The sequence below is a fragment of the Polypterus senegalus genome, chromosome 2 (assembly GCF_016835505.1).
Source record: "Polypterus senegalus isolate Bchr_013 chromosome 2, ASM1683550v1, whole genome shotgun sequence".
NCBI classification, from domain to species: Eukaryota; Metazoa; Chordata; class Cladistia; order Polypteriformes; family Polypteridae; genus Polypterus; species Polypterus senegalus.
The window spans coordinates 199,461,311-199,485,649 of NC_053155.1; the positions used below are offsets into that span (position 1 = coordinate 199,461,311).

At 35.7% G+C, this 24,339-nt stretch overlaps 1 protein-coding gene and 1 pseudogene across 2 annotated transcripts; both read right to left on the minus strand.

The window, feature by feature from the left end:
- Positions 1 to 321: 321 nt before the first annotated feature.
- On the minus strand, positions 322 to 23,829 carry slc35a5 (solute carrier family 35 member A5). 2 transcript variants are annotated; one of them, XM_039745163.1, is made up of 8 exons: positions 23,675 to 23,829; positions 21,096 to 21,183; positions 19,101 to 19,260; positions 17,839 to 17,937; positions 15,968 to 16,098; positions 8,074 to 8,141; positions 4,623 to 5,394; positions 322 to 1,568 (listed from the first exon to the last, which is right to left on the minus strand). In XM_039745163.1, exons 3-8 carry the CDS (start codon positions 19,228 to 19,230, stop codon positions 1,506 to 1,508), a joined length of 1,263 nt encoding a protein of 420 aa, XP_039601097.1. In that variant the 5' UTR covers positions 19,231 to 19,260; positions 21,096 to 21,183; positions 23,675 to 23,829; the 3' UTR covers positions 322 to 1,505. The 2 variants fall into 2 exon arrangements, with proteins under 2 accessions (XP_039601097.1, XP_039601096.1); XM_039745162.1 differs by having other exon boundaries at positions 15,968 to 16,101.
- On the minus strand, positions 20,712 to 20,878 carry LOC120524723 (annotated as a pseudogene).
- Positions 23,830 to 24,339: the final 510 nt, after the last annotated feature.

Sequence of the window (24,339 nt, forward strand, 5' to 3'; positions counted from 1 at the left end):
TGTTTAAAGCAAGTATTTAAAAAACAGCATGCAGATGACAATTGTTTTTCAAATATAGTTTAACCAGCTTTCTGATGCAACAATGACCACAACTAGTGTGGACACAAAATACAAAACAGGATATAAATGAGCTGTGAAATTTCACAGAAGGCTCAAGAATCAAATATAATGGAACAAATATAATGGAAACTGAGTAGAAAGCCTGGTTTCAGGTGGTAATGAAAAATCAACAAAAATGTATATTATGAATTGCTTTAGTTACTATTCTGAAGGAAAAACGCTTTTATAAAAACCTGTAGACAAAATGACAAAAAAAAAGAATGCTGATACAACTATTTACTTAAGTCTCATCATGTTATTTAAAACACGGCTCTAGGAATTCCCTAAAAAGACTTCAAATATAACAGAAACAAACAAAAGAAAAACAGTCTGATATGACAAATAGCTTGATTAAATAAAATATATTTTCCAGAAAACTTAATGGACATTATGTTTATATTGTGCTGCAAATCTTGTACACTTTTCAAGAAGAAGAAACAATTTTGAACTTCCAATAGTTTATCCAGTCAGGAATCACATACTGCAGTTAAAACAAACATGATCTTGTAATACAGAATGTCAGTGGAAAATGTGTAAACTGTTTTACAAATATTACAGTATTTGCCAAATGTATTTGATTCCAAATTAAAGTTATAGCATAGCTGCTACAGTATGCATCTGAAGTCTATAAAATAAGTTATCTTCTTTCTTACTCTAAATTGTGCTTTATTTATGGAGTCTAAACAGATAGCTTAAAACAAGTTTACATATCCAGTAATTGGCCCAAAATAATCTATCGTAACTTGATAGTGGATTAACGAAAATGCAAGATAAGGCAACTTTGGTCAATAATCTCTGCACTATAATTTCCGATTTAAAAGATTACTTTTCTTTCAGAATCATAATGAATGATGGTGATGGGTGCTTCCAAAGCAGTGAGAAAACTGAAGGGTTTACCTTGTCAGTAACATCCTTCTATATGTGCCTAACACTTTACCATGGTAAATTCTATACAGAAAAATATGTAATACCTTGGAAGTAACCATATAATAATGTGCACCAAGTTTGACAGACTATGAAGCAAGTATTTTGTGCTTTTTTGGTTGTAGTGCTTGAACACATAGGTATAAATATTAACCAACGATTAAATTAAAAAATACCTTTGGAAATAATTTAAGCAATAGAGAGTGGAAAAAATTGCTTTTTTCCCCCCAATGTTATACACAACAGGCAAAATATACAAAAGCCTTTTATATACATTTCCTCTGAAAAGTTTCCAGTTTGATTTAACCAGCCATTGGTCTTTACCTGAGTGAGCCAAGGTGTCCTAAACATAATGCCAACATGGCAATCTTTGAATATCAAGTTACCCAAAAACATTATTTTTTTTGTTTTGCTTGGACTGTTAATTGTATTTCTGGTTCACAGAAATCAGTGTTCATATAACAATAGAAAAATTTATTATGCTAAATGGAGTCTTCATCAGTGTCAGTGTCTGTCTTGGTCAGCAGTTCCAGGTCCTCTCCATCCTACAAAAACAAGGATAAAAAAACAAAACCTTTCAAACAGTTTTGACAAACAAAAACAAAACTGGACAACAAACATTTTCATTCCTAAAAACTTTCGGGTATATCTTATGGATATTAGTCTGCTGATTGCAAAAATTGCCTTTATATTCTCATATCACATACAGTTTTACTGTAATCGCCTATTTTTGTGATTTCCTTTCATATTATAAATATGATGACTACAACTGGAACACCTACTGTATGGTGGTCTTATAAGTAATGGCACTTCTACTAGGAATGTATATCACGTATACCAAGTACTGTGGGACAGAGTCCAAAGAGTCTCATTACATTAAAATGAACTCACCGCTCCAAAAGCAGAAAAGGGAAGCACATAAAACACGTGTCAACCCAACAAAGTAATTTTTCCATCCTCTTCATATAACACTTAAGACTGATGAAAAAATTTGTGAAAGCAATGGAAAAGGGAAGGATTTCGATATTTGAGCCATGTGCATCAGTTATTTGTGGAAGCAATGTTTAACAAAGGCATTTTTGTTGGTCCCCAAGTCAGTTACAAGTGATTTGCGTATCTGCCAGTGGGGCGAGAGGAAATCGCGATAGTTATTGAAGAGTGTTGTTTAGAATTTTCTTGTCAACTGCACAGCACCAAACTGTGTCCAGCTGGTTAACAACATGCTTCAACCATGCGAAACCATAAAGTGAAACATGTCGCAAAAGATTCATGTTTTGCATTCTTACTTGGATGACTTCTCTGCTAATCCTGGTGCACTTATTTTTAGGTCATCTGAAATAATGCATTTTGTCAGCATCATTAAAACAAGCTAAATTCAATAAAAGTTAATTTGATTTGTTTCACCAAATCCCTTTGTGATAACAGTTAATCTGAAATTAAACTTGTATTCATCTTGAAGCTGTCTATAAAAGATTTTTCAGGAAGCAAAACTTTTTTGTCCAGTGGAACAAAAGGTAATCAGTTTTCAGAGCATCTTCTTGTTATTGCTCCAAATTCTGCCATTTTTACACATTAACACATGAGTCAATTTGATATTGTCAGTTAGCCTAACCTGCTTATCTTTGATGTGGGATTTAAACCCAGGATACAGGAACGGGTAAGGCAGGCAGTAAGCTAATCACTATACCACAAAATTATATTTATTATATATTTTTAGGAGGTGAATTTATAATATCTAAAATTATACTACTCAACAAGCATTATAGTGTCAGAAAGGCTAAATTCTACTTACAAAGAACTTCTAAAACAAGTCATTAGTTAGAAATTAGTGACTGCTGTACATTAGGAAAACTTAAATCACAAAAGTCTGATTAATGAAGATTAATGAGCTATGTTGTGCGGAATGACTTTTTATTCTTATGTTTATATAAATGGTTAGAAATCACATATAACACCATGAGTTTGCTAAAGAGTTTAAAAATGCCCATGAAATGTGTAATTAACATGTTTAAATAATAATTGTCTTTGAAGCAGCTACAACACCATTTGACCTTAACATATCATATGCCATGTCAAACCAAAGTATTGTGACACAACACTGTGGTAGTTATTTAATTAATTATGTTATGAATCCAGATTTATCTGCTCTCTCCCTGGATGTGAACCATGTGCTCCTAGCTGAATGAACTGGTGTAAACAATGTAAAACTGGCCTATTCAAAAGGTTTCCACCAGAAACACAGTGGAAAAAAAAAAAACCAAAAATGCACATGTTGCAAGTCTTTAGAAATTCCTACATTAACTCTTCTTTTTTTCTTTTTTGTGGCATTACCTTGGCTGCAAATGCTGGTCGTGGCAACAACTTCATATTAAACAATTCTGTAATCAATTGTGTGCCGTGTCTTAGCTGTATTCCATTTTCATCACGTCAGTGCAAACATGGGTTTTCGCAAATGAATCTAATTGTTACTCCAATGGGAGCTGCACTTCTTTTCATACAAATGGTTGCCACTACACTCACATGCTTTGATCCTGCAGATTCATGGCTGTTATGAGGACGACGATCAGCCATTGACACTAAAGCAAAAAATTAATTAGGAACATACAAAATGTTTGGAATTTTCTTTAAACTCAAGCAAACTAAGCACTGATTGCTTTGCAGGACTACATTATAACTTTTTTGTACAATGTATAGCTTGTTATTAACCTGTGGTTGATATTCTTCAATTTCTGAATTTCTGTGTTTATAATTATAAACTATTTCAAGTCCAACATTGTATACTACAGTACACCTATGCAGTTGGCGCAGTAGTAGCACCACTGCCTCACAGTACGAAGACCATGGGCTCACATCCCGGGTACTCTCTGGAGTTTGCAAAGTGCTTTGAGTAGTGAGTAAAGTGCTATTATAAATGTAAATGATTATTATTTATAAACATTTAAATATTTACTGTTTTGTCACCAAATAAACAAAACAAACTTGATCCAAACACAACATACCATCACCTGCTTGTTTACAAAAAAGACACTGCTAATCTCACAGTTAATGTTAACAGTTAACATTTTTTTTTATTTTGAAATCTTTAATAAACCTGGCTCATATTTTACACTCGGATCAGATTTAATTTATTTAGTTTATAATAGATTATACTAAATGTATTTTATTCTTGATAATATATTAATAGAAATGTTGTAAAAAGCAAAATATGAATTATGCATATCTATGTGTTAATGTAGTGTAATGTAGTCTAAACTTAGCCTACTATTGAATACTTATGGAAAATGACATTATTCAAGTACACTGCACTAAAAAACATGTTAAAAAGAATTACATCTACAGAAACTTCCGACTTTTGCTTGAAACTTTTTCAAATATCTAAATTATTTGGGGAAAGAAAATCAAATTCAACATTGCCCTCTGCTGGGCACTTGCTAGACTTTTCCAAAATCCTTTAAAAAAAAATCACATTTTGTTTTACCTAATTTACTACTCATTACTATTCCATATTACATATAAATAATTTGTACCTTTTCCATGTATATAAAATGAAAATGAAGCACATATCTAACACTACAAACCCTTAACATACTTATACTTACCCCCCTGGATCGTTCATATATTTCACCATTGATGACCTTTAGCTTCTCTTGTTGTAATACAGAGTCTGGGTCTTCTGCCTTGCTTACACTGTATATAAAAATTGCCAGCAACACAATTGGAGCCTGTAAAAAGAAGTCTATGGAGGGCTTAAAGTCAAAGACGAAAAGAGATGCTGCAGTAATGAGGACAGTTGTTATCTGTCCTGTAAGAACATGGAACATATTATCCCTGAACTTCAAGATGAAGGCCACAGAAAGTCCCATTGCAGCTGTTACAAAAATGAGGCATAATGAAAATGCATTATGCCCATAGAAGAAACCACATTGCTGTATTTGCAGTCTGGAGTTTAAATGAAGTGCCAAGGTCAGGGCATTAAAAAGTACTCCAAAAATATAAAGCTTGCTGTTCTGAATAAAGATGCTCTCCAAAAGCTGATCACCTTCCTTCAAAATCTTCTCATTGTAGATGTTGGCTAAAGAAGAGATAAAGCACTGCAACAATATAAGAAAATGCCCCAGTCCTAAATTTCCCACTTTTACAGCAGCCTCATTCCAAGAGACACTTGAAAACAATTTAAAATTAAAGCCTTTGTCATTCAAGGCAGCATTTTCTTGAGGTGTAAAAGCAAGACAACTGTTGGAGGGTAGAATAATGGAAATATTCTGAGCAGGATGGACAAAATTGTGTTGGCCTCCTCCAGTTCTAGTTAAAGCCACAATGGAGAGAAAAAGGATGAATAGCGCTGCCCACTGCACCCGAGATAAGCGCCTCCTGCAATGACAGTAACTTAGGTTACAAGGCTGTTTAATATCATACCATGTATACAAGGTCCTACATTATCTCTATCAGGAGTGTCTTAACAATATTCATAAAATATGTACTGTTTTCCCTTACATAAGATCAAAATATTGTGTCTATAATGGCTATATTTCTCTGGTAATGCTATCTATACCCTATAGATTCACAAAGAATTGAATATCTTCATTAAGACTCCCTAACCCTACATCTATAACCATCACCTTGTTTTTTTTTTGCATTTACCTTGAGTCCTCTGCTTCCAAACTAGCACTGCACTTCTTCTCTTTCAATTGCATTTCACTTCTTAGTCCCCAGTGCAGGATCATCATTATATAAAAATTCTTGCCAATCCTTCAATCACTTCTCTGGTTAGTCTATACATCACTACCATGAAAAGTAATAGACTAAGAGCACAGATCCCAAGTGTAGCCCAACGTTCACCTCAGATCTTCTACTATACCATTCATGATTCCTTATACACTGGCATTTAAGCATAAACAACCTATTCCTTAACAGCTAACTTTCTAAATGTTCACCTCATTACCAACAACTTCCTCAACCTCTCATGACACACTGTTAAACAATTTCTCTAGACCTACAAATACATAATACAACTTACTTCTCTTGGCCTGATGCTTTACTTGCATTCACCTGACAGTAAAGACAACATCCGATATTTTCTTCCCACGCATAAAACCAATTTACATTTTGTTAATTTCACCTTTTCACCAGTTCTTTTGTCTAGCTCTTTCTCAACCACCTTCATTATTTACTCATGTAGCACAGGTCTGCCTACTATTCAGTTCCATGACCTTCTGCTACCTTCATTGTTGAGCCTGATGCTTTAGTTGTGTTTATTTTTTTGTAGTGCTTATGTGATCACTGCTTTCAAAAGCTTAAAGGTTGATTCTTCTATTTTCTCACAATGAACATCATTACCACATTTGTTCTCCTTATTCAGCAACTTCTTCAGGTATTTCTGCCAGATATCCTTAATATATTTTTATAAATAACAGTGTTTACAACAGAACTTTTTGAATAATTCACAACTTCCATTTGCCACCTGCTTTGACATACTGAACAAATCCCTCTTTTATTTCTCATTTTGCGGCTCACTAACAAACTCCAAACTCTTATTTCTTGTGCTCACGCAATTCATTTTCTGCCATATCACTTTGATTTCTGATAGATTCTGCATTTGAACTACTGTGGATGTCAGATTAATTGACATCCTGAGGAAGACCGAGATGCCTGTGTCACGCTGGATAATATAGCCAGAGACAACAGTTAGGTAGGATGTGACTAAAGTGAGTAGAATTTGGGATAGTGTTCTTTTATCTTAATAAGTAAAGGGGAAAATGTTTTGGATCCGAGTGTTCCTTTCTCAGTGTTCAAAAATAAGAGTTCTATTGTAGTTTGGTAGTCCATACATTACGTTTATGCATTTTTCACCTACAGTGAAACTTACATACTCAGAAGCAGCTCTATAAAGCATACTGTATTAATTCATTAAATTTTTTAAGACATCCTGAATAACGTTTCTCACATTGCATATAAAATAATATTAATACTAATTATATTTAATTTAAAACCATACAAATGGTACCAGTTGCTGCCTTTATGAAACCAAAAATGAAAATACATTGCAAACTTTTTTGCTGCAAACTTGTATCATAAATACATTTGGGAATGCCCTTTCAGGATTCACTTGTATGTGAGAATGCATATATCAAGTGAATGACATCTCAGTGATTGTTGCTTATATGTACAAATACATGGAATTTAAAGTTCACAAGACACGTTTCCACACTATTAAAAACAGAACAATGCAACTGCCTTCCTCAAACACATGTATACTCACAACTTTACAAATATCCACTGACAAATGTCTTTATAAAAATATTTTGAAAATGCATTTAAGCCTTCTATAATTAAAAGTATGTATGCATCTACCATGGGGAAAGATATAAATATTTTACAAGCCTTGTCTGTGACTTCACTTGCAGCACAAGTGTGAGTGGGACTGTTCCATTGTAAATATGTAAATACTTAAAAGAACATGATGTCAGAAATTTGTTTGAAAGGACATTTCCAATCTTCTCTGTAAACATCTTACAATTACAGCCACACATGCCCCACATAAACATTTGGGTCTGTCCAAAAATTACAACTCAACAAACATACATCTTCATCCCTATGTGGCCTATTACAATATATTATCATTACGCAATGAGATAAAGCTGTTCACACTCAGTCCATAATGCATTGCATTGAAGACTCCCTTTTAGATATGGTTTGGTTATAGTGGATTTGCAAGAATCTTCATGCATTCATATTATGCCCCACTCCTCTTCACACATCACTTTTTATGTGAAAACAAGCAAGAATAGATCCATCACAAAAGCGATGTCCCTCTTAACACTTCTTTCAGCCTAATGTTTTTAGCAGTTAAAGAAACATTTTATTTAAGCTAACAGTATTATTACTGATTACAAGTAAACTGAAGAATTTGGCCAAAAAACACTTATATTAACAATATATCAACCAATAACCCATAAAGATATTTTTGAGCTTCCAATGTAAATAAATTAGACTTTCCAATGATGCACTTTTGTTTGTATTTATTCAAGAAAAATAAGTCATTGTACTTACTTTAGAACAACTCGGAAGAGGACTGCTGTTGTAATGATGACAAAATTCGAAAACAACACAGCCATAGCCTGTTAAAAATTAACATATGCATTAATTGCTATAAAATATGATACATGTCAAATTTCTAACTCATAGTTATGTCAAGTCAAGTTGGGGAGCATGCACTAGTACAGTGCGTTGCCACACCCACTACACAACGAAACAACTTGGGATCACGGTTTGCAACCCCCTAGGCAGACATGCGGTCCAATCCCACCCTCGGGAAATGACCCTCTATCTGCTGCAGCCAGGCGTTACGTGGGCAACCCCTTGGCTTGTCCAGCCACTTGGTTCCCCAACAATGAGGATCTAACAAGCTGGATCACCCTCTGGGAAATGTGCCACATGGCCGTAAGTGCCGTAACTGATGCTCCTTCACAATGCAGGTAATGTGACTCATTCGGGACTCCATGAGCAACCGCTCATTTGACACAAAGTCAAACCAACGGTACCCAAGGATTTTCCAGAGAGACACAGTACCAAAGGAATTCAGTCTTCGTCTCAATTCACTGGATAGCAACCATATAGCAAGACAGGAAGCACCAGGACTCTTTAAGAGCTTGTTCCTTTTGCATAGATATCGGGAGCGTCACACACCCCTTTCCAGCAACCTCACGAACCCCCATGCTCTCTCAATCTGTGTACTGACTTCATAGGTAGAGTCACCAGAGACATGAATGTCACTTTCAAGGTAAGTGAAATGAACAAATCAACAAAACTATAAATAAATTATTCAAAAACAAAAATCACAGGATATATTCTGAACAACATCACATTGATTAGTTCAGATAGCTTTGTGCTTTTGCCATGAGCGGCTTCCCAACCATGATGAAAGGAAGAAAGATTTCCAAAGAACAGAGCTCTGCAACCAACAGGCTAGCCACAAAGCAGCTCCAGATCCACAATATTAAAGTTAATCCCAACCACTAGAATTGACTTCACAGATGGTATGTGTGCCTAGGTTTATATATAATTGAAGAAAATGAAGTTAGCAGACAATGGTATTTTCTGTTTGAAATTCAGCAAAAGTACATATGCTTGCATTTATAAGATTATAAAAATATAACAGCAGAAGTGCCAGAAAAGGTCTCACTTTCTAGTTTTAAGGAAAATTGGAGTAACCAAATAAATCTGCCAACCATACCACTGCTGCTTCTGCTCCTTCAAACAAAAAAATCTTTTTACAATAACTATTAAAGCTCCTCTTTATACAATAATTAACTTCATACACAAACCATAGGTAAATCAAGTTATTCATTGTTATCCATCCGTTTTATTTCATATTCTAAATAATTATGGGAGCTAAACAGGAGTATAGTGATAAGCACTGTTTTCTCACAACTCCAGAAGAATGGTTTCAAATGCTAGTTTTCTTTCTACGGATATTTCATGCTCACATGACACCTCACTCCACTCTCACATTAAAAAGATCTGTGTTTAAGTTAGCTGGCAACTTGAAACTGGCCAGGTGCGAGGCAAGAATGGATTATTGGAGAGAATATGTCTTATGATGAAGTATCAGTACAGGATGCGGCCAGGATTGCCATTAGATTTTGCAAAGGTTACACAGAGGATGGATAAAGTAATTACGACACTCAAAAGGCAAATGACATACATTCTGCTTTAAATGAGACATCACTTAATTCTTTCCTCATAAAGCACATAAAAAAATGACAGAATTACTACTGGAATATCAAGGATGTTTGCAACAGAGCTCCCATATTTAGACATTTCTGGTTATTTTTAAATTTGGATTACAAACAGTATATTTAAATTGCACAATGCAATTATAGCTTCAGAAGCCATTCATTTCAATCATCCATGCATCCATTAATTTACCACTACAGGGATATTTATTTTAAACATAACTTTCCTTAAAAAAAAAAAAAAAAAGATCCTTTTTTGCAATGGTCAGATGCCATATTGGCCAACAATTCTAAATTCATTATTTCCTGTCTGCACCATAAAAGATCAAAGAATAAAGTTGCTGAATTATATGACAATAAATAATCATGTGATGAACCTGCATATTTTAATTTACTGTACACCATTATCATAGGTTAAAAAATAATTAAAGGTAACTGGAGTGAATTCCAATGAGAAAGATATTTATTTAAATGCAAGTAAACTTGCATTTTGTAAAGTGTTGCACTAACCATAGCTTCACAGCACAGCAAAGTGCACCTTCAGACAGCAAGTACTTGTTATTGTGCATATTACAGTTTCCTCTTAACAGGAGTAACAGTAGTGTGCGATGTCCAAGACTACATTAGTCTAGAACAGAGGTACCCACATTGTTTCGGCTTGCAAGCTACTTTTAAAATGACCAAGTCAAAATTACCTACCTACATTAAAAATGCTATATATATATAAAAAAAAGGAGGAAACCCAGCATCTGGTGATGTCCATGAGTTCAAGACTTCAGGCTGTCATTGCCAGCAAAGGGTTTTCAATCAAGTATTAGAAATGAACATTTTATTTCTAGTTATTTAATTTGTCCAATTACTTTTGAGCCCCTGAAATGAAGGGATTGTGTTAAAAAAATGCTTTAGTTGCTTCACATTTTTGTGCAATCATTTTGTTCACCCCACTAAATTAAAGCTGAAAGTCTGCACTTCAACTGCATCTGAGTTGTTTCATTTAAAATTCATTGTGGTAATGTACAGAACCAAAATTAGAAAAAAGTTGTCTCTGTCCAGATATTTATGGACCTAACTGTACCTTCTAGGGACTCCCTCGTACTGCTGGGAGACTTCAATATTCACATGGGCAATGACAGCGAGACCTGGAAGGGCGTGATTGGGAGGAATGACCTCCCCTATCTGAACCTGAGCGGTGTTTTGTTATTGGACTTCTGTGCTTGTCACGGATTGCCCATAACGAACACCATGTTCAAGCATAGGAGTGTTCATATGTGCACTTGACACAAGGACACCCTAGGCCTCAGTTCGATAATCGACTTTGTGGTCGTGTCATCGGACTTGCGGCCACATGTCTTGGACACTCAGGTGAAAAGAGGGGCGGAGCTGTCAATTGATCACCACCATGTGTTGAGTTGGCTTCGATAGTGGGGAAGGATGCTGGTCAGGCCCGGTAGGCCCAAATGTGTTGTGAGGGTCTGCTGGGAATGTCTAGCAGAGTCTCCTGTCAGAAGCAGCTTCAGTTCCCACCTCTGACAGAACTTCGACCATGTCCTGAGGGAGGTGGGGGACATTGAGTCCGAATGGACCATGTTCCGTGTCTCTATTGTTGAGGCGGCTGACCAGAGCTGTGGTCATAAAGTGGTCGGTGCCTGACGTGGCAGCAATTCCAGAACCTGTTGGTGGACACTGGCAGTGAGGGATGCCGTCAAGCTGAAGAAGGAGTCCTACCAGACCTTGTCCTGTGGGACTCTGGAGGCAGCTAATAGGTACCGACAGGCCAAGCGGAATGCGGCTTCGGTGGTTGCTGAGTGTGAAGCGGCTGGGATGGGAATCAGCACCTCCAAATCCGAGACCATGGTCCTCAGCTGGAAAAGGGTGAAGTGCCCTCTCAGAGCTGGAGGCGAGATCCTGCCTCAAGTGTAGGAGTTCAAGTATCTCGGGGAAGAATGGCGCGTGAGATTGACAGGCGGATTGGTGTGGCGTCCGCAGTGATGCGGGCTCTGCATCTGTTTGTCGTGATGAAAAAGGAGCTAAACCGTAAGGCAAAGCTCTCAATTTACCAGTTGATCTACGTTCCTACTCTCACCGATGGTCATGAGCTATGGGTAGTGACCGAAAGAACGAGATCGTGAATACAAGCGGCTGAAATTAGTTTCCTCCGCAGGGTGTCTGGGCTTTCCCTTAAAGATAGGGTGAGAAGCTCAGTCATCTGGGAGGGGCTCAGAGTAGAGCCGCTGCTTCTCCGCATCGAGAGGAGTCAGATGAGATGGCTCTGGCATCTGATCAGGATGCCTCGTGGATGCCTCCCTGGTGAGGTGTTCCGGACACATCCAACCGGGAGGAGGCCCTGGGGAAGACCCAGGACACGCTGGAGGGACTATGTCTCCAGGCTGGCCTGGGAACTCCTTGGGATTCTTCCAGAAGAGCTAGAAGAAGTGGCTGGGGAGAGGGAAGTCTGGGCATCTCTGCTCAAGCTGCTGCCCCCGCGACCCGACCTCGGATAAGTGGAAGAGGATGGATATACATATACATTTACGCCATTACATTTACTTGAGTAACTTTTAAAAAAAATTATACTTCTAAGAGTAGTTTTACTGCACCATAGTTTTTACTTTTACTTCAGTACATTTGTGAAGAAGAAACGCTACTCTTACTCCGCTACATTGGGCAACACTCGAATCGTTACTTTTTTCCATTAGATAAAGTCTGACAGACAATTTTCAATCTGCTCTGTGTGGCATATGCTGTCAAGTTGCGCACACGCCTTCCATTGTGTCTCCAGCTCTGACGCGAGGTTTTGGATGTTCCCCAAATCAAGGCGCTGCAGCTTTGAGGACAGATGTTGCAGTTTTCGTTTGAAAGCTTTTACTGAGCTAATCATATTGACCATGGTTTTCTCTTTTCCTTACAGCTGTAAATTAAGCTCATTCAACATGTTGGTCAGATCAGAAAAAAATGGCAAGTCAGGTGGCCATTGATCGTTATTAAGTAGTTTGCATTTTACTTGTTTAATGACAAGGAGAAACTCCTTTTTCTCCGGCCAGGGGTCTTGAAATCTCACAGGAATCTCTCCCTAGCCATCTGCCTCAACAAAGGCATCTTTTATCATCTCTCCATCTTGGAAGGACTTCTTATGCTTAATGATCGAGTAACTCATCCGGAACAATGCTTCGGTGTGTCTGCCATTGCTTTTGAATTCAGCAAAGTGAAAAATGACGGCTGTCAGATTAACTGCAATTTTAGTTCCTTCTCCTTTCTCTTTCTCAGATCGCTTTTCGGAAGGAAGTCAGTTTTGTAGTTTTTATGAACAGTTCGAAAGTGCCTTTCCACATTTTCCTTCTTTGGAATAGGAATGATAGATTGACAGATCAGACAAACGTACTTCGATTGTGATATTGTGAGAAAAAAAAAATCCTCTTCCAATTCCACATCCAGCCCATAAGCAACAATTTTTTTTTAATCCCTTCTTTAGTCAATATAAATTGGAAGGATAACTAGATAACTTAGATAGCCGGAGTTTTGCAGTAGCTTGCGTGTTTGATCGTGTGTGCGGGATGACCAATGTGTTAAAAGAAAAGACATCTCACACTGGCCGCCCTGTATGTCAATCAAGTGGCAAATGCCATAGGGAGGATATATGATAGACTAACATTTAAAAATTTTTTTTTTAATGCAATGCGATCTACCTGCACTACCTTTCCGATCTACCGGTCGATCGCGATCAACGTATTTGGCACCCCTGGTCTAGAAGGAGAAGCATTTGGTGCAAAGCTTATGCTAGCGAGTGGGACATTAAAACAAGGAGAAATTATTCATTGCCTTCATATCTGAACCACTCATACATTTTCCTAGCCTGCTTCTTCAGAGCAGGGTCACAAAGCTGCTGGAGCCTATAATACCATATTTGTGAAAAATCAAGAATTCACAACATAACAAAATTTGTAAAAATAGTGGAAACGTTACTCTTTGACTAACTGATAAAATATAGATCTCACATGTTAGAACAAACAATGCAAAACAATTTTTTCATATGCATTACCTACCTTAAAGAAAGAAGTCCAAACAACATATAAATACTACAAGTATATAAATAAAAATAATGAAATCAATGGATATATACAACCAGCAGCTGAATGGAGCTACTCAAATGGCCATATTTCAGTATTATTTTGGAAAGTAATAAAGGGAAAAAATGGCATTTATACAGTTGGACAATACCACAATGGTGCAATATTTAAACTGACAGAAAGGCATAAAATCCATTGTCATTATAACTTCTCACACTATACACATGGGTATGATGAAAATCACTAATAATTAGCTAGATTATGGTGTATATACTATAGTTTGGATATAAAACAAAGCAACATCGACATTGTTAGATTCAGCATATATTTTGCCAAGTATGCTATGAAGAGCTTAGACAACCAAGATGCAACTGGGTCTTATAAAAATGGCTACCAAAGGTTACTTTATGTTAGGAACACACCCCCACTGTAACATAGCTAAAAAGGGGATAATGATAATCATGCTAGCATATGTAGAAATTGGCAGAAGGGAAGTATTAACATTATGGGATGAGAAAAAAACATTTCTGCAAACATGATAATCTTCTTCTTTTTTGTATTTGCATGCACATTATCTTATGATTCTGTGTGTCACCTGTAAATTTTTTCTCTCTTTCTCTTTAATGCATACTACCTCTTAACTGTCCTTCATTTACACTTTCTGACCACTGCAGTACACAACAGGATGTTTAAATGTGTAAATCAGTGAAAAACACCCAGCAAAAAAATAGTAATAGTAAAATAATAATAAAGTGTTAAAAAGAAAAAGACAATTGTGAAGGTCACACATTCGAGTTTTATAGTCCACAGGCTGATAATTACTAAAAGAAAATAATGGAAAAAGAATCTGACACACTCGAAGATGCCACTCAATATCTCAAAGCACTGCCAAACTTCCACAAATCAACAACAAAAAAAAAATTACATATCAGTATATAAGAAAAAAGCTTGATAAAAAAATGTTTGTGACGGTTAAACTATGCAAATACAGTAAAACTGCTGCACTGTAAGATGTCTTTGCACTCACAAATGTCAACAACACTTAAAATACAATACACAGTAAATGGTGTCACATATGTGCGCATGGGAAGCAGCTAAAGGGCTTGAATGTGGGTAATTCCATGCCAGATGAGAGGAGGGCAGTGTGCATTAACCCTTTCTCTTTTTCTCCTGCAGATTAGTCATGGAAAATCCCACCTGGCCCAGACGACATTACCTCCGGTTCTGGCATCAATGACCTCATTTCCTCTTACTAACTATAAAGCCGCCATTTTGTCACCAGTTCCATTCTGAACTTGGTTAAAATTTGTTTTCTTTGCCTGAACAGGAGCAAACCACAATATACGGGGTGGCTATCTCAAACCTTTTTTGTTTTTCTCATCCCTTTTGTTCTGACTATGGCTAGACAGAAAATCCACATGCAACAGTGCCTCCAATGTTATCGCCCATCAGACTGAGTTTCTGAAGCCCACCAAAATAGGTTTGTTTCAAATTTATTTTATTTAAGATTTCTACAGGCTGTGTTTTAGCAAACCTTCAATGATTAAGGGATTTTTTTGTAGCCTTCCCCAGATCTGTGGCTCAACACAATTCTGTCTCTAAGCTCTGTAGACAATTCCTTCAATCTCATGAATTGATGAATTGGATATTTCTCTGATACAGACTGTCAACTGTGGAATCTTATGTGGACCGGTGTTTGCCTTTCCTAATTATTTCCAATTAACCACAGGTGGATTCTAAACAATTTGTTGAGACCCCTCAATGATGATCGATATAATAGGATGCATAACAGTCAAATATCAAGTGTCACAGCAAAGGGTCTGAATACTTGTGTCTGTATGATATTTCAATATTTTAATTTTAATAAATTTGCAAAAAATTCTAAAATCCGGTTTTTGCTTTGTCATTCTGGAGTCTTCGGTTTTGATTGATGTTGGGGGTTCATTTAAATGATTTTAGCACAAGGCTGAATATAAAGTGGCAAGATGAGAAAAAAGAGAAGGTATATGAATACTTTCTGAATCCACTTTACATTATTTTAATATGCTACATTTGGCCAAAAGTTTAATGTATAAATATTTTAACCATTTCTGTTTCTAAACTTTCAGCTATTTTTATATTAGAAAAAAGAAAAGGGACACTTACCGGCTGGAGGTAGGTGATTACATAAAAGATGATTAAATTATCCAAGAAGTACAGGAATGCAGGAACAGACCATTTCATAAAATGTATCACATCTTTCCAGGAAGAGAAGCATAAATCTCTATAGGAGCGTTCTTCTGAAATAAAGATATATCAAAAATTAACAGACTTTTTAATCAAAAGAAATATCTATATCTATCTATCTATATCTATATCTATATATATATATATATATATATACATACATACTGTATATATACAGTATATAAAATTCTTTTTGCGTTTGAAATGGAAATTGCATATGACCACAGAACATATGATAATGCACTTGCGTTTGAAATGGAAATTACATATGCCCACAAGAGTCAGGTTACACAGAGAAAGTGCGACAGAAGCAGAGAGAGAAGGCTCGCTGATCAACGTATACAACAATCACAATTGAGGGCCTCACAAACACCCAAACAACGTGCTGAACAGAATCAAATTCGACGTATGCAGTATTCATAGGCTACCACGTCACACAGGCATCAGGGTCTGTATATCGAGGGATTCAATTATAACATTGAAAAAGATTATTGCCTACATCTAAAAGTTACAATAGGAGAAATGGACATCATGTGTGAGTACTGCCAAGCAAAGAAGTTTAAATTTGAATAATGTGTGATGTGTTGTTCAGACGGGAGGGTGAAATTAACACCTTTAAACCATCCACCTGAACTGCTGTTGTCTCTTACTTCTGGCGCAAATCCACATTCAACTCATTTTCTACAGAACAATAAGAAATACAATTCGTGTTTTCAGATGACATTGTTTGGCACCACGGCTGCTACCGAGAAGTCTGGCTTTATGCCGACATTTAAAATATGGGGGCAAATCTATCACAGAATTGAATCATTAATGCCATTGCCTGATGAGAGCCACAAATTCCTCCAGATACTGCATTTTATTTTTTTCCCTTGTGCTCAGTGAGCGAAGCCACTGGGTAATCTGTTAGTAAATTCTCCAAAAAAAAAAAAAACCCACACACACACGCCCCAGCAACTATGAAATCTTGATGTCAGGTTATTTAGTACATAAGTATCAAAACCAACAAGCAGGTACAATATTCATTTTCTCATCCAGTTTTTGGACCAGAATGAATATTGTCACTTTTTGAGGGTAGGAAAATATATATAATTTTTATTATTGTTTTAAAGCAGTACTATCTTAACCTAATACACACACATTTGAGTTGGCAAAAAACATACATAGACACACACACATACATACATACAGGTACCCCAGCAGATGTTGAATAAATATTTTGAAGTTGTGGTCTCAAAGCAACAAATTATTTGAGATAATGCAACATTATAACTGATCAAAACCTTCATTATATCTTTGTGTAAAAAAATAAACAAAAGCTCTACTGATCATCTAATTTACAGTATTTAGGCATAATTTGTTAATATGTAGTGAGCTACAGAAAAGTAAATTAACTGATTGTATTTGAAGATGACATACAAAAAAAAGTTCTGTTAAATGCAAGACATTAACTATTGATATGAGATGTATTTAACATCTGCAAAAACCCTGAACATACTGTAGCTCTTTATCTAGAGATACAGTAATTTAAAAAAATATGGTTCTCCACCACATCCAGATTCAGCACTACATGCTAGCTGCAATGCCTTGCCTAGTCTTGAGGGTGTGTTAACAGTTACCACATGTATTCACAAACTGGTTCCATGGTTAGTCTATTCCAGGTGGGAGTACCCAGAGTATTTAAGCAATTGTATAAATAATATAATTATTTACTTAATTAAAATATACCAGTCACATTCTTTCTAATAAGTAACAGCTCAGGTAGTGCCAATTAATTTATTTAAAATTACCTTGTACTATCACTCTCACTGACATCAACAAGCAAAATAACAGTTTGAGGCCTTCTGCACATATGTTCACAGTTGCAGGTATGTAGTCATACCTATCTTCTACAGTAGGAGGAGGGAAAAATGAGAATTTTATTTGTAACAGGTCAAGAGTTTAAATAAAAAATTTGATGTTAATTATCAATATATTTTAAACATCGGTTTATATTTAACAAAATAATTCACTGGGCCAGAAATTTTTCACTATTTAATTTCCAGTAAACACTTTCAAACATTACCCAAGATATTACAGATTACACAATCAAAACATATAACCACAGGTAAATATTAACCATTCATTGGTGTTAAATAAGAACAAAAAAGCGTAGGTTACACAGATAATAAAATATATGCGAAAAAAATTACAAATGTGAAAATGCAATTCATATTATTGGAATAATGCTTCTTTCTATACAGCCCCAAAAGCATGGAAAAAAATCAGGTCCAGAATAGATATTTAATTATCTGTTTAATGTATCTGCTTTGTCTTGTTTAGTTCTTTAATCATAATGTCATATTTACTTCACGTTAGTTTTAGCAACTTTATTTCATCCCACCAAAGAACCAAAAACATATATATAATGAAATGTTCCTTTTAAAATCAACCTATGACATTTTTTAGTTGCCGATTTCAGGTGCAGGTTACCAAAGTTATACATTATGCTCACTCCTAAAGTGGCCGAATGAAAGGGGTTTAGCAAAACCCATTAAAAGAAAAAAAATGCTCATAAGCAACATCTCTCCCTTGTAAATTTGCTCATTAGCATCAAACAGACATTGATTTCAAAATTACCCAAAACCATTTCAGCACATAAAATTTCATACCTGTTTATTTACATTCTAGTAATGTACCTTTTCAAAGAGGAATTATTAAAATCGGTTTATTTGTTTTAGATTTATGTTTTCAAAAACACTAAATTGAACCAAATTTATATACATTTACAGGTTACATAACAGTCCTTCAAATGGAATATTTAAGTCGGAGGCAATTAGATATGTTCTAGTAATGTGAACCAAGTTAAGTCTTTTGTTTTATAAGATGTTTGGGTGAGTATTTGGACACAACATAAACAATACCTGACACTTTTCTATTAAAGGCTATATCTTTTCACACTAAAACAAGCAAAACTTAAAATAAACTTTGCTTATTCATGTGCTTGTTTAAAGCAGATAATAACTGATAGCATGCTGGAAAGAATTCACTGGTTTCCAGTACCACAACATACCTGAATTTTCAGAAAATTTGACCAAAAGGATTCGGCTGCTGCCCAGTGTCACAAATCCACAACCCAGCACTAGTGTACACATGGTAGACCGTGAACAATGCCAAGTGCGTCGACAACAGTAAATGGCCATGGCTGAATGTTTTGCCAGGAAACTTGTCACCTGTAACAAAAGCATATTAAATTCATAAAATAATCAAAATATTTTCTAAAGGAAGAAATATACCTTTAAGACAGCAGCTAAATTCTTATAAAATGAAGACAGGCTACTCCATTTAAGTTTACCCAAACCATTTAGCATTGATCTTCTTCTTCTTCTGATCGTCACTTCATTCTTTTTCTAATGCTCATTACCAACAGGTGATATGGGTAGAGTTAACACAGTCACACTTAAAAAGGGAAGTGTAGACTTTGCAGATTTTATTTAATTTTAAAAATAAAAACAATATTGGTGTTTTTATTTTAATGTCTCTTAAATACCGAATCAAATATTCGATATCTTGTCCAAACATAAATACAAGTGGTTGTCAAAACCTTCTACTGTGCCAGGTTTGGAAAAGGCCAAAGAATAGCCATATCGTACTAGAATATGTAAAAGAAAAGTTTCTGTTATTTTTGTTTTATATGGTCCCATTTCTTGTTTAACAACCAAGTCAACACAGATGCTAAAAATAATTAAATCAAGTATGTTATCAATGAATTTCTAATGCTAGAGGTTATTAAACCATTTATTATGCAGTGTTGCCTAGTCAATGTGCACCAGGACCAGTCCTCTTCATTTGCCAAACCCACGGTATCGATTAAGAAGTTTCATCATAGCAAGACATTTCTCAAAGATGACCCGAAGTATGATCTTTAACTTTAACGGTTACAAAAAAAAAACCTTGCCACCTTGGGGTTAACTGTAATGAAGAACCAAAGAAGTCTATAGGACACTATAGGAATTAGTCTGGGGTTAGATAAATCCATTCTTCATGAACAACTAATATGTGCTAGGTCCATGCAAGCGGAGTGCCCAGAAGGTTGACTCCTGAAATGAAGCATCATTTCATCCATTGTTCCAAGGAAAGTCTTGAGCTAATAATTTCAGACTTGGAAAAATTCAAAAAGCATTTCAGAAATGGGGATGAATCTCATGTGCATCATTAAGACTCAGAATACAAACAATTAAAACAGAATAAACTTGGCATGTCTCCAATTCCAAAGAAATTCAAGGTCCAAATCACTTCCAGTAAGACTGTGAGTGTTGCAGTCGATAAGAGAAAACAAAAATTGACAAGGAATGCTTACGACCCATTCATCTTTTGCTTCACAACAATGCCTGTGTTCAAGTTGCATAGGTTTTAAAGGCTGCTGTGTGAAACTTTACACTAAAGGGATACCACGCCCACTTAATTCTCCAGAACATGTACAACTACTATTTGTTCTCCAATCTGAGGGCTACAACTTTATCCCAATGATAAAGATATAAAGTTAGTTACATAAGAATGGTTGCATAGGCAATACAAATCATTTTGAGTGTCCTAGGACATATTAGAGAATGGAATAACCACTGTATTAGTGTTGATGGAAATAATGCTAAAAAAAATAAAGCTTATTTGATCTAACTACTATTTCTCTTTTTTTTTTTAAAAAATAAAAATAAAAGAGCAAGCCCCTATTCCATCTCACTGTTCCATAAATCAATTTAATATATGGTCCCCAGATAGGGGACGTATCAGATATTAAACTGAAAAGAACAGATACTACACTTGATCTTAGCCAAAAGGCCGAGAAGCGATACTATTTCTCTTAACTGGCCAGTCTCAAACCTACTAGAGCACCAATATAAAAAGTTAACAAATAATACACAAGGTTTTTTTTCAATGGACAGTATTAAATATTGAAAACAAAATGTGGTGGGGAAGGAAGACTTATCACTTACATTTTTTCTCATTGCTATATAAAAGTGACTAACCAAGAGTGTAAAAGAAATGCTGTTCAATTTCACGAACCTACCTTAAAGCACAAAGACTGTAGATGTCAGCTTGTTCAACTGTTAATGCCACCAGAGCAGCTAGATTGTATCTTCAAATGACATTAAGACCTGCAATTGAGAGACTCTTTAAAGACCAGGAAAATTACATAGTATAATCTCCATCAGACATGTTCAGGATCTACTTTAAAAGTCAATCAAAGCAGTCTCAAGTATATGAAAAAAAAAACCAACTCTGAACAGCATTCTGGACCAGTGGTGCATGCACCCATATGGCATACATAAACCCTTTTCTGCATTATTTTAGCAATTGTGTTATTATCATTTACTATTACTACCCACTGTGTTTGTCAGGAATATATATTCTAATGCTAGAAGGGAAAATTAGCTGGTAATTAAATTTCATATTGAGAAGGTTCAGTAAAACAGTCACTTTTCTCCTTTCATTAATAGTTGAAGGGGCAGTTTGTAAGATCTGTCTATTAAAGATATACAAACATGTGTAGTGGGTACCTAGGAAGGTGCTAGTAAAATCCAGTGGTTTATTCAAGCTTCAAATGAAGGAAATTTATTTTTTCCACATTTTGTCTCCTGGCTGTGGTTACCAATTATTATCAGTTTGTTATTTACATTTACTAAGTTATTCTTTATATAGTGACCAACTAATATTGAAACTGCCAGATAAGGAAAATGGATGAACAGACAGTACGTACCATCAGTGCCTTGAGTATCCAAAGTCACTATTTTAGTATTCAGCTCAAGGTTTCAGGGATAGTGGCACATTGCACAACATCAAATGATCTTTACTTTATATACAGTGGTGTCTTTATATCCGATAATGTTTAACAGTTAAAGAGGCAAGGTAAAATTGTTTTAATTCTTTTATGTTGATGGTCAATGTCACACATTCCCATTTTTGAGATGCCTAAGATACAGATTACTGTAATTTTCTCTCCCTTAAATTGTTTGCCTTTTTGTCATTTAGGGACATGCTTTTACATATGAAGTGTGATCACCCTAATGTGTTGGGGAAATATTGTAAAAAATCTTATACAAACATGTTGTTGCGGGTCATTTTCACCCAGACAGTTTAATGTACAGGGAAGGGTGCAGAGACCCAAAACAAAAACATTTGCCTGGGTTGTTGACATGTGCGGAGGAGAGATGCTGGGTATATTGGGAGAAGGATGCTAAGGATAGAGCCGCCAGAGAAGAGGAAAAGAGGAAGGCCTAAGAGAAGGTTTATGGACGTGGTGAGGGAAGACATGAAGGTGGTGGGTGTAACAAAACAAGATATAGAGGACAGAAAGATATGGAAAAAGATGATCCATTGTGGCAACCCCAAACGGGAGCAGATGAAAGAAGAAGAAGTTGACAGTGGCATATTATCATCTGACGCATGTGAAAAGAATTTTGAATTGTTATGATAAGTAGGAGAATGGCTGATTAGTCTGTATGGTACATAGCAGTCAGGGATGGTGACATAATCCACTCCCTTGGTTTAGAGATGTGTGTTTTTTCCACTGCACCAAGTCACCACCTTTTGCTAACTTACAATACATAATTTAACCAAAGAATGTTCTTAGAATAATCACAATACATAAAGATGCAAGTCTGAGTTAAAGAGTGGGCATGAAGCCACAAATAATCCTAAACTACCACTGCAGTAGAGGAGGGGTTGACAACTTGGAAAGTTACAGCTACAAGCAGCTGCCAGTGCATGATTGCCTATTGTCTTTGGTTTATGTTTCAATATTTTGGATATGTCTGCTTACAATGCACAAATCATGCGGACTGAGACCAACCAGCAGAGACATATAGGCAAACTGCACTGATGCTGGGTCTTCCTGGATCAGCTAGGCAAAGCATTTATCAGTACAATGATCCGCCGGAGAAACATGCCATTTTGATCCCCTGAAGCTGCAGCTGTTGTGATGAAAGTACAAGCTTGTATTTCCAAACTCACAAGGAATCAAAAACAAATGGATTCAGTGGATTCACGCAACGGCAATACACAAAGACGTCAGGTCTGCCCCTCTCAAAAAGACAGCATCATTTGTGTACAGTGCAATAAGTTTATCTGCAAAATTCACACCATGAACATTGTGTCATTATGTGGGGAGTAATGTAAATGTCATTGCATTACATCAACTAAACAGCGTTATCAAAATTAGTAATAATTGAGTGTTTTCCACATTATATTTAATCTTTCTGAATGTTCTAAAAATCTGTAATAAAGGGTTTGTTGTTTTAATGCGATTCCTTTATAAAAACTGTGCGAGTCAATTTTTTCAGCATAACAGGAGAGTTAAGTATACTTATATATACACACACACACACATATAAGGCACGGTCGAATTGCATTACTAAATAATTATTATTCCTGTTTCATAAATACACAAAACAACACCATTTGTTTTAGTACATACTGCTACAAAAGAATATAAATCAATGATACAACACCAGTGACACCATTGCATTCAGATTCGGGCGTACATATGAAGGCATGAAAAACATAAACTTGCCATATGTTCAAAAACACAAAAAACAAATTAAAAAGTGGTGACACCTTCTGAAGCTGAAGTCTTAAATTACACCTTACCTTTTGTGCCAACGCATTCCAGGGAAAGTCATTTAATCTAAATCTCTTTGTATTGCATACTTAAACTACTTTTAGATCTCAAAAGGAGACAAAGTTTATCTGTTGAAAAAGATGCTCGAATGCATTCCCCACAACTGTAGTGCCGAAGCACAGCGTACTTCCGGCATTAATGACAGGCCCACTTTTGATTGGTCAGACGAGTGAGGATTCACAGAAAAATATGCCCTCGTGACTTACGTGTGATTGGTCAAACAAAAACGTCGTCATGAAATATGTGCTCGCGACAATTGCGCGAAGGGCTGTAATTGTGTGGCGAAAAATAGAAAATTTAAAGATTTTTTTTTCTCTCAATAACAAAATCAGAAAACCTGTGTTTAAAATATTGCACAGATGTTTTAATAAGACACGTTTTAAGTCCCATGATCGAAATGATGCCTGTGTGTTCTGTAAAGGAAATATTGAATATATATTTTTCATTGTAGATTTGTCGGCTCCTTTTGGTTAGATCTCTTCTTAGACTTCAAGAAAAGAATTGGTTGAAAGATATCAATTTAAAGATGCTATATACTTTTATGTTTTGATAAAACTTCCTTTAGCTCAGATAAATACAATATAATGAACACACTTATTAAACTGTCCAAATGTGTGTATACAAAGACGATACT